Genomic DNA, 15,743 nt, shown 5'->3' with positions numbered 1-15,743 from the left:
AGGCAGAATATTGTCTGAGAGGGACATGTGCGTTAATTGCGTCAAATATTTTAACGTGATTAATTTAAAAAATTAATTACCGCGCGTTAACGCGTTAATTTTGACAGCCCTAATATATATATATATATATATATTTGTTTTTGTTTTGTTTTGTTTTTTTGCATGTGGAACAGGCTTCCATAGCACACCACTACTTTCTTAGTCATGAATAATAAAAAAGAAGAAAAAAGTTAGAAACGTTTTCTAGCTGTGTGCATATCAATAAAGTTGTTGTGAAAGACGCCGTCTACACGCTTGCGTCATTCCAGTGGCGACGCAACAGAAGCTAGCTAACGGAAGTTAGCAGGTGGCTGATATCAAAGCGCAATGGCTACCACGTAACCAGATCAAATAAACACTGTTCTGACTTCGGAAGAACTGCACGACTATGGCAACCGGTGGCGGTGGTGGCAGCGGTTCTGCTTCAAACCATGAGTCGAACTGTACTCAGAACGGAGCTTCGGTTGCGCTCTTCAACGTGCCGAGCGCCGCTCTTGGCCCGTCCGCCTCCTCGCCCGTGTTCGCCGTTCACCGGGAGGCCGGCGTGTACAATTGGCAGGCGACGAAGAGCTCCCTGAAGGAGCGGTTCGCCTACCTCTTCAACAATGAACTGCTTAGTGACGTCAGGTTTATAGTGGGCAAGGGCAGGCAGGCGCAGAGGATACCGGCCCATAAGTTCGTCTTGGCTGCTGGCAGTGCCGTGTTTGATGCTATGTTCAACGGGGGGATGGCGACCACCTCGACTGAGATCGAGCTGCCCGACGCCGAACCAGCGGCTTTCCTCTCGTTGCTCAGGTGGGTACAGAGACTGTGCAGGTGGGGCGAGTTGAGGGGCGTTCCATGTTGCCCCATTGTCTCCATCATTAGCAAGGGAAAATGACCTGAAATGGCCCAAAATTACCTCGTTGTATGGCATTGGCTGCCACTGATGGTCATAGAAGTGGGAAGGACTCGTTTGAGGTGGGAGGGGTTCATTCGCTGTCACCCTCCCAGTTCAAATGGATTCATCTTCTGCTAGTGATAAAAGTAGAAGGATGGAGATAACTTGTTTTCCTGTTTATTAGTTGTTTTGTAGAATGATTTCCTGACCAATATATTGATAATCGTTGTATCGCCATTTCGTGAGCTCATTGTTATTGTTAGGTTTGTATCGCGTATCATATCGTAAGGCACCAAGAGGTTCATACTCCTACTCATGAAAGCATCTCATCAAAAAAATCTTATAGTGATGTTTTTTGCTTCTCTTTTAATAAGGAAATTAAGTGTATTTCAGACAAAACTTGGGAAATTGGCATATATTCAAGAACCACTATGCACTTCGCCATTGTATTAAAGCAGATAGTCGATTCCTGGTTACGTGTGCAGCTCCTGCCTCTTTCCCCTGACTGGCTCGCCATCAGAAGGTGAACAATCCACATTAAGTCACAGTATGACGTATTGGTTCATGGAAGGGAAAAAAAACATTGTTTCCCGTCAAAAATGTTTTTCGTGACATTCTTTTCTCTTTTTTTTTAATGTGGAAATTAAGTGTATTTCCAACAAAACTTCTAAAATTGTAATTGACCTATCTACAAGAACCGCATTACACTTCTACATTGTATTCAGGCCTGTCAAGTCTGTTGCTCCTTCTTTTCTCCTGATTGGCTCGAATATCAGATGGCTGGAGAAGTGGTTGGACAGTTGTTTTATCCGCCCTCGCTCACTCGCCCTAGGTACTTGCCCATGGGGGAATCCTTGCCACCATCTTAAGGGCTGTTCCATTTCTCTAAACAGCTAAAGTGAACTTGGTGAGATCGACCCTTTGAGGGCTTAGTGATCAAGTCAACAACGATGGTCACTTCAAAGCTCCCTATATCCCACAATGCATTGCAGTGGTGCACGGAAAATATGTCCATACGGTGGTGATAATGAAGCTCAAACACCATTGGCTGCTGTCTATTTACCACCAAATAAGAAAATGAATTAAGGACCCAGCACATTGTTTGAATGCTGTACCAAACTGCCTTTCCAATCGTAAAATTCATCATCGTTGTTAATTAAAAAAAAAAAAATTTAGACCGTCTGTGGCAATTATGGCAGAACGTATAGAATTTCAGGAGTGCCCCCCCCAAATAAATAAATATACAGACAAATAATTAAAAGTATATTTTGTTATTGTTATTATTGACTTTCACTTTTTTCATTGAAAAATTACAAGAGGAAAAACAATGACAATTTTTGTCATTGACTTTGGTATTGCGCTTGCCTTTTCTATTTCTACTTTTAACAAAAGGAATGGTCTGTCAAGCAAATGGCGTTGGGAGGGACTGAAACTATAAAACTAATTTAAACTTAAAGTAGGTTAAATGTATTTAAACAACAAATCTGTCTACAAATTATAAGGTAGAGACAAATCATCCATCCATCCATCCATCCATCCATTATCTTCCGCTTATTCCGGGGTCGGGTCGCGGGGGCAGCAGCTTTAGCAGGGAACCCCAGACTTCCCTCTCCCCAGCCACTTCAGCCAGCTCCTCCGGCGGGATTCCAAGGCGTTCCCAGGCCATCCGAGCGACATAGTCTCTCCAGCGTGTCCTGGGTCGACCCCGGGGCCTCCCGCCGGTGGGACATGCCTCTCTCCAGGGAGGCGTCCAGGAGGCATCCGAACCAGATGCCCGAGCCACCTCAACTGGCTCCTCTCAACGCGGAGGAGTAGCGGCTCGACACCAAGCCCCTCCCGGATGACCGAGCTTCTCACCCGATCTCTAAGGGAGAGCCCGGACACCCTGCAGAGGAAACTTATTTCGGCCGCTTATATCCGGGATCTTGTTCTTTCGGTCACGACCCACAGCTCGTGACCATAGGTGAGGGTAGGAACGTAGATCGACCGGTAAATCGAGAGGTTCGCCTTTTGGCTCAGCTCCTTCTTCACCACAACGGACCGGTGCAGAGTCCGCATCACTGCAGACGCTGCACCGATCCGCCTATCAATCTCCTGCTCCCTCCTACTCTCACAAATAAATAAATAAATGAATAATGCATTGCCCAAATTAAATTTGATACAAAACTAATAATTCTGATCATTCCCAGGTACCCACGTATTGCCATCAAGCGCGGAATACGTCTCCGTCTTAATGACATGAGTCTCCGTATATTTTGTGTGATTTGGAATAGGCAGTGTAGCGCCACCTCAACAACATGTGATTGATCCATGATTGTCTGGCCTGTGATTGAACGAGGGCAAGTGTGTTCCATTGACCTCTTACACTCCCCCTTCGCCCAATTTTCCTTCGCCCTCCGAGTGACCTCCGTGTGACGTCGTAGCAAGTGTCTAGGGCAAGTGAGCGAGGGCGACTCAAACTTGAAACGCAGCCGAGGTTTGCAAGACGGTACTACAGTGGTACCTCTACATACGAATTTAATTCATTCCAGGACCTTGTTTGTAAGTCGAAATGGTCGTATGTCGAGCAGGATTTTCCCATAGGAATACATTATAATTCCATTAATTCGTTCCAAAGCCTAAAAACATACACTAAATTCTTAATAAATACTGCTGGCACTGTTACAAATGGCAATTAAACATAGAAAAACAAATAAGTTATAAATAAATAAGTCAGAATAATATAATAATAAGAAGAATAATTAATAATTATTCCTGTAAATAATGTAACGAATTGGATTCTAATATGGCGGACACTTTTTACTGTCCCTGAACGCACCGCGAAGCTGACGTCATAGTGAGATAGGTCGGTGCGGTAGAGATAATACTTTCGTTTTCTTGAGAGCAGTCAACTGCTTAAGACAATGGGCGTTTTGTGTTGGATAAGTTCTTAAATAAATGATAAAAACGTGACGAAGCTGGCGATTTCCTTGGCAATGTTACCACAGTAATAATTGTCACCTTAACTTATAAATAGTGGCGAACGGTGGTCGGAAGAGGACCATGGAGCTGTATTGTTGAGCCAGTTCAGGGACGCGCACCCCAAGCTCATATTTTTCTATAACTTGCATCTTCATTTCAAAGGTAAGCATTACTTTTTTCCTTGTTTCTCCAACTGTATCAACCTTTTTTGAAAACTGTTGATTTCTCACACAAGAAAATCCACCGTGCGTTCGTTTGCAGTGCTGTCATGTCGTCGTATTTCGAGCAACTCGTCGGATGTAGAAACAAATGGCGGCTCAAATTTTACGTCGGATGTCGAAAAGATCGTGTGTCGAAGTGATCGTATGTAGAGGTACCACTGTACTAGAACGAATCAGGAAGTGCTGTCTTGCTTGCAAGGCTATGGTGATCCACTTCTTTTGTTAAAGTGGAGTCATGGGTTCTCCCTCATGTAATGCAAAAATACCCATATATTGAACACAAATGTAAAAACAAATAAATTAAAAGCATGCAGCCATATTTCAAAAAGTTGACCTCAGTGACCAAAACCCATGTGTAAATTGTTTAAAAAAAAGAAAAAACATTTTACAAGAATTTTTTTTTTTGTTGGTGGCGAGTGAACATACATGTTTTTATCCTTCACCAGTGTCAGGGTAGATTCACAGATGGCTGCGATTAAGCTTTGTCAATTTGGGGATTTCTTTCAAACATTATTTCCTTCATTATCAGAGGTAAAGTATTTGCATACTTCAATACTTTGTGCAATCGTATTTCACATGAAAATAAATTACACAAGCTACTGTCTATTGCTTTAATTAAAAGCAATAATAAGTACAGATACTTGTATAAAAGTTAAATGCCAGTATAGTCTGGTAAAGAGAACCACTGATCAAAATTAAAAAAAAAAAAAAAAAAATTACTGTATACCGTCACCGTGTTCAAATGGACATACGACAGGCAAAGCCATGTTTGATGAGTACATGGACATCAAAATCCTACGTCAACTGGGATAGGCACTAGTAATGTCATAGACGTTCAATCCATTTGAACTGGCAGAGGCTGGCAGTGAATGAAGTTGAACCGCAATCAGGTCGTTTACACCTTCAAGATCAGTGAGGTCGCAGGTTGTTCGCGAGCTTTTCGAACGGAAAAGTCATCTCAGTTCTCACCATGGGTCCTGCTGTGACAGGTACTAATGTGTGTGTAATGGGATGAAAGGAGAGCTATGAAGATGGTGTCATAGGCCATCTTCGTGTTTAGGGCTTGTGTTTCCACTTTGTAATCAATGGCCTCTCATGCTCCACTGTCAAAAACACCTGTCCTCTTATTTCAACCTGCCGTTGATTTGCTCCCAAAGACATACAACTGTCTTTCAAATAGATAGCGTGACAAGTAGTCTTTTGTTGCAGCTATAAGTAACAGGTTCTCTTTATTCTTCTTCACAGGTTCCTGTATTCAGATGACGTTCACATCAGTCCGGGGAGCGTGATGGCCACTCTAAACACGGCTAAAAAATACGCCGTCCCCGCTCTGGCGACGCACTGTGTGGAGTTTGTCAGCAAGCACCTTAAAGCAGATAACGCATTTATGCTCCTCACGCAGGTTCATGCTTTCACAATGTACTTGACCTGAATTGCAAACGATTAAACGCAGAATTGTGACGTTTTTCCCCCCATTTTGATTTATTAGAAAAGTCCCTCATCAACAAATGCATTATATGATGTGTTTGTGTTTACAGGCGAGGTTGTTTGATGACCCTCAGATAGCAAGTCTCTGTTTGGACACCATAGACAAAAACACTGCGGAGGCAGTCAATGCTGATGGCTTCACGGATATCGACCTCGGTAAGCTCACCTTCTGCAAAAATAACCTGCTTGTCCTGGACTGAGTTAATGATAATTTTGCGTGCTGTAGACATACTGTGCACAATCCTGGAACGAGACACACTGAGCATCAGGGAGAACCGGCTTTTGGGGGCTGTGGTACGTTGGGCTGAAGCCGAGTGTAGTAGACAACAGCTTCCGGCAACTTCAGAGAACAAACAAAGGGTACTTGGGAAAGCCCTTCCACTCATTCGCTTCCCACTTATGAGTGTTGAGAAGTTTCCCACAGGTAAGCACAAAAGATTAGGGGTGGGAATCTCTGGGTACTTCACAATACGATACAATTTGCGATAAAAGGCTCACGATAATGATTATCTCACGATACAACCATTAACCCTTTAAGTGGCTCTCATTTAAGTAATTGGTAGCTATTAATGGCACTAGATGTCTAATGCATTCGAGACAAAAAAAGGAATAGATGTTTAGTACCGTAAATACACTGAAAGATGAGCATTCACAGCCAGTTCTCACAGTTGTATGAAAGGTATGTCTGTCGTTGTCATGGGTTTAGTTTTTTATGTGAATTGCCAGAAATAGTCACATGTCCAATTAAAAAGAAAAACAATATATTTTTAAAGGAAAAAATAAACAATGTTTATTATTTTGCACTTTCACTAACAGGAGCTATCAAAAACGATTGTTTACCTCTCGGAACATTAGGAATATTTCAGTGCAACATTTCTGTAAACAAAAACTGTCTTTTTCCGAAGAGAAACTTCTGTAGTGGAAAATTTTAGTAGCAACCTATTGGTTCCTTTATTATACAGTGAAACCCTGTCTGTGTGATTTTGCTTTAAAGTACATATGTTCTGCAAAGCATTTTGTACATTTAGAGGTGGGGGGACAACAAAACAAAATCACTTATATAAGCTGGAATCCAATAATCTGAAAAACGTATCTTCAGAAATTAAGTACAGTATATCGGGACTGAGTGCATTCTACATTGATGGAAGGCTCGATTTATGTTCCACCTTCGTTAATATTTTTCTAATAATTTTATAAATTGTGAATTATTGATCTGTTTTGCACGTGCACCAATTGTTTTCGATCAATATCCGCAATAAAAAAGAATCACATACTATTTGTATTTATATGTACATGTGTGATGAGCTCATAATACCATAACTACAATCTAACCTGGTGAAACATAACTTGTAGCATTTCCTTGTAACAACAAAATCCATGTCAGCCCTTCTGCATTTGGCAACTGTAATATTGTTTGCAATTTCGCCTCATTTTGGTCAATCAAGTGGCCGGCGTATAAATTTACACTTCATGTTAAAACAGGCTGCACAGATTATAAGAATTTTGTCCATGAACGATCAACAAAGTGATAAGAACAAACATACAATCTTTTAGGTGGATCCTTTAAGTTTAAAGCACACCCTTAACTTATTGTCTGCTGCTGGTTTCAATATAAGGCGTATGGCGAGGTAGATCCACACTGGCGCTTTGTAGCTGTTTGCTGATCAAATTATTCCACTTCTAACCATATACAGTGGGGCAAATAAGTATTTAGTCAACCACTAATTGTGCAAGTTCTCCCACTTGAAAATATTAGAGGCCTGTAATTGTCAACATGGTTAAACCTCAACCATGAGAGACAGAATGTGGAAAAAACCCCAGAAAATCACATTGTTTGATTAAAAAAAAAAAAAAAGTATCAAATCATGGTGGAAATTAAGTATTTGGTCAATACCAAAAGTTCATCTCAATACTTTGTTATGTACCCTTTGTTGGCAATAACGGAGGCCAAACGTTTTCTGTAACTCTACACAAGCTTTTCACACACTGTTGCTGGTATTTTGGCCCATTCCTCCATGCAGATCTCCTCTAGAGCAGTGATGTTTTGGGGCTGTCGTTGGGCAACACGGACTTTCAACTCCCTCTGCAGATTTTCTATGGAGTTGAGACCTGGAGACTGGCTAGGCCACTCCAGGACCTTGAAATTCTTCTTACGAAGCCACTCCTTTGTTGCCCTGGCTGTGTGTTTGGGATCGTTGTTATGCTGAAAGACCCAGCCACGTCTCATCTTCAATGCCCTTGCTGATGAAAGGAGATTTTCACTCAAAATCTCTCGATACATGGCCCATTCTTTCTTTCCTTTACACAGATCAGTCGTCCTGGTCCCTTTGCAGAAAAACAGCCCCAAAGCATGATATTTCCACCCCCATGCTTCACAGTGGGTATGGTGCAATTCAGTATTATTTTTCCTCCAAACAAGAGAACCAGTGTTTCTACCAAAAATTCTATTTTGGTTTCATCTGACCATAACACATTCTCCCGGTCCTCTTCTGGATCATCCAAATGCTCTCTAGCGAACCGCAGACGGGCCTGGACGTGTACTTTCTTCAGCAGGGGGACACGTCTGGCAGTGCAGGATTTGAGTCCCTGGCGGCGCATTGTGTTACTGATAGTAGCCTTTGTTACTGTGGTCCCAGCTCTCTGTAGGTCATTCACTAGGTCCCCCCATGTGGTTCTGGGATTTTTGCTCACCGTTCTTGTTAACATTTTGACGCCACGGGGTGAGGAGGGAGTTGAAAGTCCGCGTTGCCCAAAGACAGCCCCAAAACATCACTGCTCTAGAGGAGATCTGCATGGAGGAATGGGCCAAAATACCAGCAACAGTGAGTGAAAAGCTTGTGAAGAGTTACAGAAAACGTTTGGCTTCCGTTATTGCCAACAAAGGGTACATAACAAAGTATTGAGATGAACTTTTGGTATAGACCAAATACTTATTTTCCACCGTGATTTGCAAATCTTTAAAAATCAAACAATGTGATTTTCTGTTTTTTTTTTTTTTTTTTTCCACATTCTGTCTCTCATGGTTGAGGTTTACCCATGTTGACAATTACAGTCCTCTCTAATATTTCCATATGGTGGAACTTGCACAATTAGTGGTTGACTAAATACTTATTTGCCCCGCTGTATAGGCACTTCCAGGAGTTCACACACAGCACAGAAAGTCCTGTTTACATCGTGCTGAATCCATTTTTGGAGATTCCTTGAGTTCATCTGGTTTGATTTTGCAGTTTTAACTTTGTCTAGACACTGCTTACTTCAATCACACTTTTTGTTGTTCTGTCTAAACCGGAAGTCCATAGAAGAAAATGTCAAAGATGGCGCCGCTCAATTTTCGCTCAGGAAACTTTACACAACAATAGATGCTGTTGTATAAAAACAAGTAGTTGAAAAAATAAAAAGGAACAAAGTTAGCATATACCTATATTGAGGTATTGTCACACTCTTACAGTTAATACTCCCTGGCCCCCCCTTCCGCCAATCAGCAGTGGCTTTGTATGATATTCCTTTTGCGAAATTATTTGGAAATGTGTTCAATTATGAGGTAGTAAATCCTTTTTTACACTTAACAGCAAATCCTAAACCACGACCCAACAACATGGACAGGCCCCGCTGCTGCCTCCGCGGAGAAGAATGCAGCATTAATAGATTCCAGCATGTGGAGAGTCGATGGGGCTACAGCGGTACCAGTGACAGAATCAGGTTCAACGTCAGTAGACGAATATCCATAGTGGGTTTCGGTCTTTACGGCTCCATCCATGGACACACGGACTACCAGGTCAACATACAGGTAAAGGCTGCCATGTTTGTAATGTGTGATGTCATCGACAATGTGACACTTCCTTCAGACAGGAGGCTTTTCATTTTTATGAGCTCAAGAGTCTTCAGTATGAAATGTATGCAATACGTAGTGCTCTGAATAAACCGCAATGGAACGTGTCACCTTCGATAAACATAACTATTCGACTCATAAAAGGGCCCTGCTGACAATAGTGACTCAAAGGGCACTCGCATTCTTGCTGAGTGAGTTATTGCTAATTAAATTTCATATTGCTTTGCATACGTTGCCACCGTTTTACAGCTTTAGTTTGAAAATAGTCTCAAACTGAAACAGGTTCAGACTGAATCAACTATAATAGTGCACTCCACTTTGCCTTAATTGATTTAAGACTAATTATAAACTGATTGGCTGCCATTCGGAGTGCTGACAGTGATCATTCATGTTCAAATGGATTGGACGTTTGTGGCCGTCAATGGCAGCTAATGAGTTAACGGTAGATTATGAATATACCCATCTTTTTACTGTAAAATAATTGAGATTTTTAATGAAATAGCTCAAGAAATTGACAAAATTGATTTGAAAACAATCAATATAGACATATCAATTGACAGTTGAGCCAATAATACAACAAAATCTACGCTAGAATGGATTAATGCTCTTAGCATTCATTTCAGTGGGCAATGATAATTTGGCATAAGACTGGTCACCCAAAAAAATTCGATTAAAATGTTAGTTTTGTTTGAGAATTCCCATTTTAGACCTTTTGGGGAGGGCGTAAATTATGGATTGTTATTATTCAAGGGAGTTCTTGGTCCTATCTTTGAGTTGACTGGCATATTCACCAGGGATTTCTGTGTTTTTCAAGATAATGGAGAGCGACAAACACGTCACCGTTGGACAGAACGACACGGGTTTCAGCTGTGACGGCACGTCGAACACTTTCAGAGTTATGTTCACCGAGCCTGTGGAAATCCTACCTAACGTCAGCTATACAGCATGTGCCACTTTAAAGGTGAGACTGTTTCCAGACATTGACTCTAAACTCGCAAACAACTAGTGAGGAGTCATCATGTTTTCCCGTTTTCTAATCAGGGACCTGACTCCCACTACGGCACAAAGGGGTTGAAGAAGATCACCAAGGAATCGGCAACCGGGACTAAGACAACATTTGTCTTTTTCAAATCTCCCGGTAACAATAACGGTACCTCAGTGGAAGACGGCCAGATACCAGAGATCATCTACTACGCCTAGATGGACGTCATGTCACAGTTGTTTTGTTTTTCACGAACCCAGGGATTGAACACTGAGTGGCAGCTCATTTATACACAAAATGCACACGGACACAAGGATTGTTACGAGCAGCAGTTATTGGGAAAAAAAACAATTTGTGTTGCAGTTGTATCCAATGTACATATGTGAATAATGAGACTAAAGTAAAATATCCTCCAACGGGCAATAAAGAGTTGCTTGGAGGCAAACAATGGAATGTTTTCCCCCACAAGCTGCTAGTTCTCCCCAGTCAACCACCTGTTGTCAACAACGCTACAATTTCAGTCTTTGAGGAAAGCCGTCTAAGCATTTATTCCATATTTCTTGATATCCTAACATGTTATGAATCATTGCAGTTTTACTAAACTAGTAACAAATAGTCCTTCCAGCATTTACACGTTGTAGTCTGGAGTGGGAAGAACAGTGAGGACAGAACTTGTACATGAAACCTAACTCATTGGTTGCCATTGACAGATGTCCAATCTTTTCGGACCGGGAGGGGTGACAGTACTGCCAACGGCAGCCACTGAGTTAAGCAATAAATGCGCACATGGCTTTCCATAATCTGTTGCTTAATCGTTTACATAAGGATCCAGTATTCTGCAAATGTACTTAAAGTTGTTGTCAGTATATGTACATCATAATTAAACGCAGTGTGTGTGATGTAACGTTGACATTGTTAGCTGCTGTAATTCATACATGTTTGCTTGGCACTTTGTTGAAATTAAAAGATTTGGTTTTACAAACGTAACATTCTATATCCAAATGAGGTCGCTGTTGGATACATTTTCCTGCCAAGTTTAATTTGACAGTACATCACAAAACTTCAAAATGAACATACAGTATCTTGCCAAAAGCATTAGACTGCAATTTGAAACCAAACATACTTAGATAAGGTGTCTGTTCTTTTATTTTTTCCCCCCATCATATTTACTAAAACCAATCATCTATTTGGAACAATTTCCTAAAGATGAAACTTGACACTCATAGTGGTCTATCCAACCTTCACTGGTACATGAAAATATGCATTTTTAATCAGTGGCACTCAGCTGTTCTGATCAGTTTGGCATGGACCCCCATCACATGTAATGAACAGAATGTCCTGGGTGTGAGATGCACTTCTTTCCAGCCCACTTCACAGCAACATCAACATGCAGAGACACGTTGCGTGTGTCCAGCTGGTGGGAGTTATGCAATCTGTATTTTAATGATGTAAGACTGACTGCTAATTGAGTAATATATGAACATACTGTATATAGCTGTGCGATTAGCAGGAGGAGTGGCCCTGAAGCTGCTGCGTAACTGGTTAAGATTACTTGAGCTCAATGTCTGCATTTGATGGCAAGAGACATGTCAATGGCAGCAAGATATAAACCTGATTTAAAAAAAAAGTTGGGACATGTTACAAATTCTGAAAAAACACTGAATACAATGAAGCAGCATTTTTCAATGTTTTATTCAGAACAACATCGATGACAGGTAAAAAATTTAAACAGAAAATTTGTCATTTTAAAGGAAAATATTGTATCAAGATGTTGTAAATATATACAGCTGCAAAACAACACTCAACAATGCAACCTGATTTGTTACAATATGTCAATTTTAAATTCTATGGTGTCAACAAATCACCAAAATATGGGACATGGCCGTGTTCACCAGGCATCCCCTCTTCTTACAACAGTCTGCAAATGTCTGGGGACTGAGGAGACAAGTTTCTCAAGTTTAAAAATAAGAATAAGTCTTGTCTAAAACAGGCCTCTAACTGCTCAACTGTCATGGGCCTTCTTTGTTGCCCCTTCCTCTGTATGATGCACCAAATGTTCTCCACAGGGGAAAGATCTTGACTGCAGCCTGGCCATAAACTTCATAATGATATTGACGGGTCAGATTTGACCTTCACTGTGCCATGCCCACAATCTGCTTCAGTTATTTGCAGTCGGTCGCAGCGACACATACATCGATCCAATGCCGGATTTATGTTGAAAAAGTACGAAAGCTGTACCGCATACAAACAGGAAAGATTTTATCAGGAGTGATTTGTTTGAGGATTCAAGGGAATGATTATATTTTTAATTTTTTTACGAGAATTTACAATGTAAAAAGCTCTTTGTTGTAAAGCTGCCGCCACATTGTCTGACAGATTAGCATCGTACTTCGACATATATTTACGTAAAATAAATGCTAACTTCACGTTTTTTGTTGTTACTTTTAACCAAAAATCGAGACTGTTTTACGTCCATACTGTATCTATGAAGAATTCAGGGATTTAAGCATTTATTCACAAGAATTTTCACTGGAAAAGTTCTATTTACATATGGCGGCCGCCGCATTGACTGACAGACTAGCATCGTACTTCGACATATTTACGTAAAATAAATGCTAAGTCCACGTTTTTTTTTTTTTCGCTTTTAACAAAGAATCGAGACTGGTTTACATCCATATCTATAAAGAATTCAGGAATGTAAGCAATTATTCACAAGAATATTCATCAAAAAGTTCTTTGTCTGTGATTCCACTCGGTCAGCTTTGACGGCCACGCCAGCAATGCAGGCCCACTATTAATCGGCCCGGCGCCTCATCAATGTCATTATGAAGTCTATGGCCTGGCCATTTCAATACACAAATTATTTGCCTATGCAGCCATGATGCTGCATGTGGTCTGGCATCAGATTGTTGAAACATGCAAAGCCTTCTCTGAAAGAGACGATTTCTGAATGTGAGCACTTGTTGGTCTAACTCTAAGCCTGAAGTGCATGTTGCCCATGCCACATGCAAACTCATACCATCAGATGCAGGCTTCTGAAATGAGCGCTGATACAAACTTGTGTTGTCCCTGTTCAGTTAACGCTGGCGTCCAAGTTTTTCAGAAAGAACCTTGAAATTCCGATTTTTTTCTGATAACAGTGTAGTTTTTCCTCTTTTCCACACTCTATTTTAAATGACACCTGGCCCAGAGAAAACGCCTGCATTTCTGGGTCAACATGTATAACATGCGTATACAGCTTCTCCTTCGCACTGTAGTTTCAGCTGGCAATGGTGGATGGCGCAGTGGATTGTGTTCACAATCGTTTGTGAAGGTATTGCTGAGCCCATTCTGTAATTTTACAGTAACATTCTTGTTTGTGGTGTAGTGATGTTTAGGGCCCCAAAATCACGGCCATCCGGTGTTGTTTCAACCTTGACCCTTTTGCACAGAGATTGTTCCACATGCTCTGAATCTTTGGATGATGCTATGTACTTAGATGATAACTTCAAACTCTTTGCAATTTTTCCCTAGGAAACACCGGTCTCATATTGCTTCACTATCTTTCTGCGCAACATTGGCGGAAATAGTGATCGTCTACCCATCTTGGATTCTGAGCGAGACGGCCAACATGAGAAGCTCTTTTTATGGTAAAATATCTTTCAGCTGTTCGTTATATGTGCAATTGACTTTTCAAGCCTCTCACACCTACCTGTACCAACCATTTGAGATTTGCAGACACCATGAAATTTATAATAAACATATTTTCCCCTTAAAATTGTACATTTTCTCAATTTAAACTTGTTATCTTTATCATGATCTATTTTGAATAAAATATTGAAGTTTGACATTTCGCAATTTGGATAGCGTTCCAACTTTTCGAATCCAGTTTGTAGAATTCTAAACTAATGAAGTTAGAATTAAAATACAATTCAACTCCCGCCATTCAGTTGTAAAATATGTATTCAGCAATATTTTAAAAGTTTTCTGTTCCTCTACTACTAGAACTGAATTGTGCTGAATTCGGCACGTGACTAATACAATATCTACTGAAACACGTGTACTCTTGATAGTTTAGCTCAGGGGTTGGCAACCCAAAATGTTGAAAGAGCCATATTGTACAAAAAAAAAAAAAAATACTAGTATGTCTGGAGCTGCAAAAAATTAAAAGCCTTATTTAAATATTTAATTTGTCTTCATGATTAAATGTTTATTTCACCTGCAGTGCATCCTACAGAGAATGACACACCACGTGACTACTCTGTTGTACGATGCCGCCTCTTGTTTACCTTCATTACAATATTAATTAGAATCATGTTTTTCCTCCTACAGAAACCATATTAAAACAAAACAAAAAAATGTACCTCCTCCATCTTTTTCCATTTTCAAACATTTTTGAAAAAGCTAGAGAGAGACACTAGGGCAGCGCTAAAGAGCTGCATGCGGCTCTAGAGCCGCTGGTTGCTGACCCCTGGTTTAGCTGGATAAAATAAACTGTATGATGGGTTATCAAAAAAATTCCACATATAATGAAATTGGCTACATTTCTCTTCCAGTTCTGGAATGACCCATTTCTTGCGCGTATTCTGGATGTCCCCGCAAGATATAATCAGACTAACAAGCAGAGAGTACTGTCTTTACACGGGTGACCTGAGCATCCGCTTGATTAACTGAGTGCAGTTGGATGAGCAAAGAAATAAAATGCATCTTCTTAAGTCCGAGAGTATGCATGAGCGTACATCCTTACGACTGCTCTCACTTGTATTCGCCGCTATACATCACGCGCAGGCTGGGGGGCATTTATTTCAGTCGAGAGAGCAGAGCGGAACTACTTTACTTTCCTATTCACACGTGTCACATGCTGCATGTACGCTGGCCTGGGCCAACCTTAACCCCCCTGCACTTTCCAACACCAGATGTAGGTCGCAGAGTGCCGGAGGGGCCGAGGGATGTGCGTTTGTATGTGTGACTTTAGACATGGGTCGGGGAGAGACCAATGATTGTAGTCTCCAGCAAGGACATGGCCCCCAGCACGCTGTCTCCATGGCTGTCACTTTGCATCATCCCAAACGGGCCACACAAGGTCTGACAGGCTGCCAGACAGGCCGAGGGGATTGTCATGGCTCCACTCGCTACCGCCGCTGCTCTCTCAACCGTTTTTCCTTGCGGTGCGCTCGCCACCTCGTGTAATGCATTAACAACGTACTAATTAAAATGTCATGGACATCGAGTAGGGTCACAAGTACCTTTTTGACAAGTTGGAAGGTGGGTCACAGGATCCAAGATGTAAAAGGCAAAACAGTCACAGTGAGAAGAGTAAGGCATGGTAGGATTTGTTGTGAAATGATACAGACTGAATGATAA

The 15,743-nt window shown here is 41.2% G+C and overlaps 1 protein-coding gene across 1 annotated transcript; it reads left to right on the top strand.

Moving 5' to 3' along the window:
- The first annotated feature begins 306 nt into the window (after positions 1 to 306).
- Positions 307 to 11,387, top strand: LOC130927291 (BTB/POZ domain-containing protein 1-like). Its single transcript, XM_057853005.1, has 7 exons — positions 307 to 834; positions 5,347 to 5,503; positions 5,640 to 5,745; positions 5,816 to 6,013; positions 9,159 to 9,376; positions 10,233 to 10,379; positions 10,460 to 11,387. The coding sequence occupies exons 1-7, from the start codon at positions 428 to 430 to the stop codon at positions 10,616 to 10,618; spliced, it is 1,392 nt and encodes a 463-aa protein (XP_057708988.1). The 5' UTR covers positions 307 to 427; the 3' UTR covers positions 10,619 to 11,387.
- Positions 11,388 to 15,743: the final 4,356 nt, after the last annotated feature.

The sequence above is a fragment of the Corythoichthys intestinalis genome, chromosome 1, assembly GCF_030265065.1.
Source record: "Corythoichthys intestinalis isolate RoL2023-P3 chromosome 1, ASM3026506v1, whole genome shotgun sequence".
NCBI classification, from domain to species: domain Eukaryota; kingdom Metazoa; phylum Chordata; class Actinopteri; order Syngnathiformes; family Syngnathidae; genus Corythoichthys; species Corythoichthys intestinalis.
Note: the sequence above shows the minus strand (reverse complement) of the source record. Positions and strands in the feature narration are given on the sequence as shown.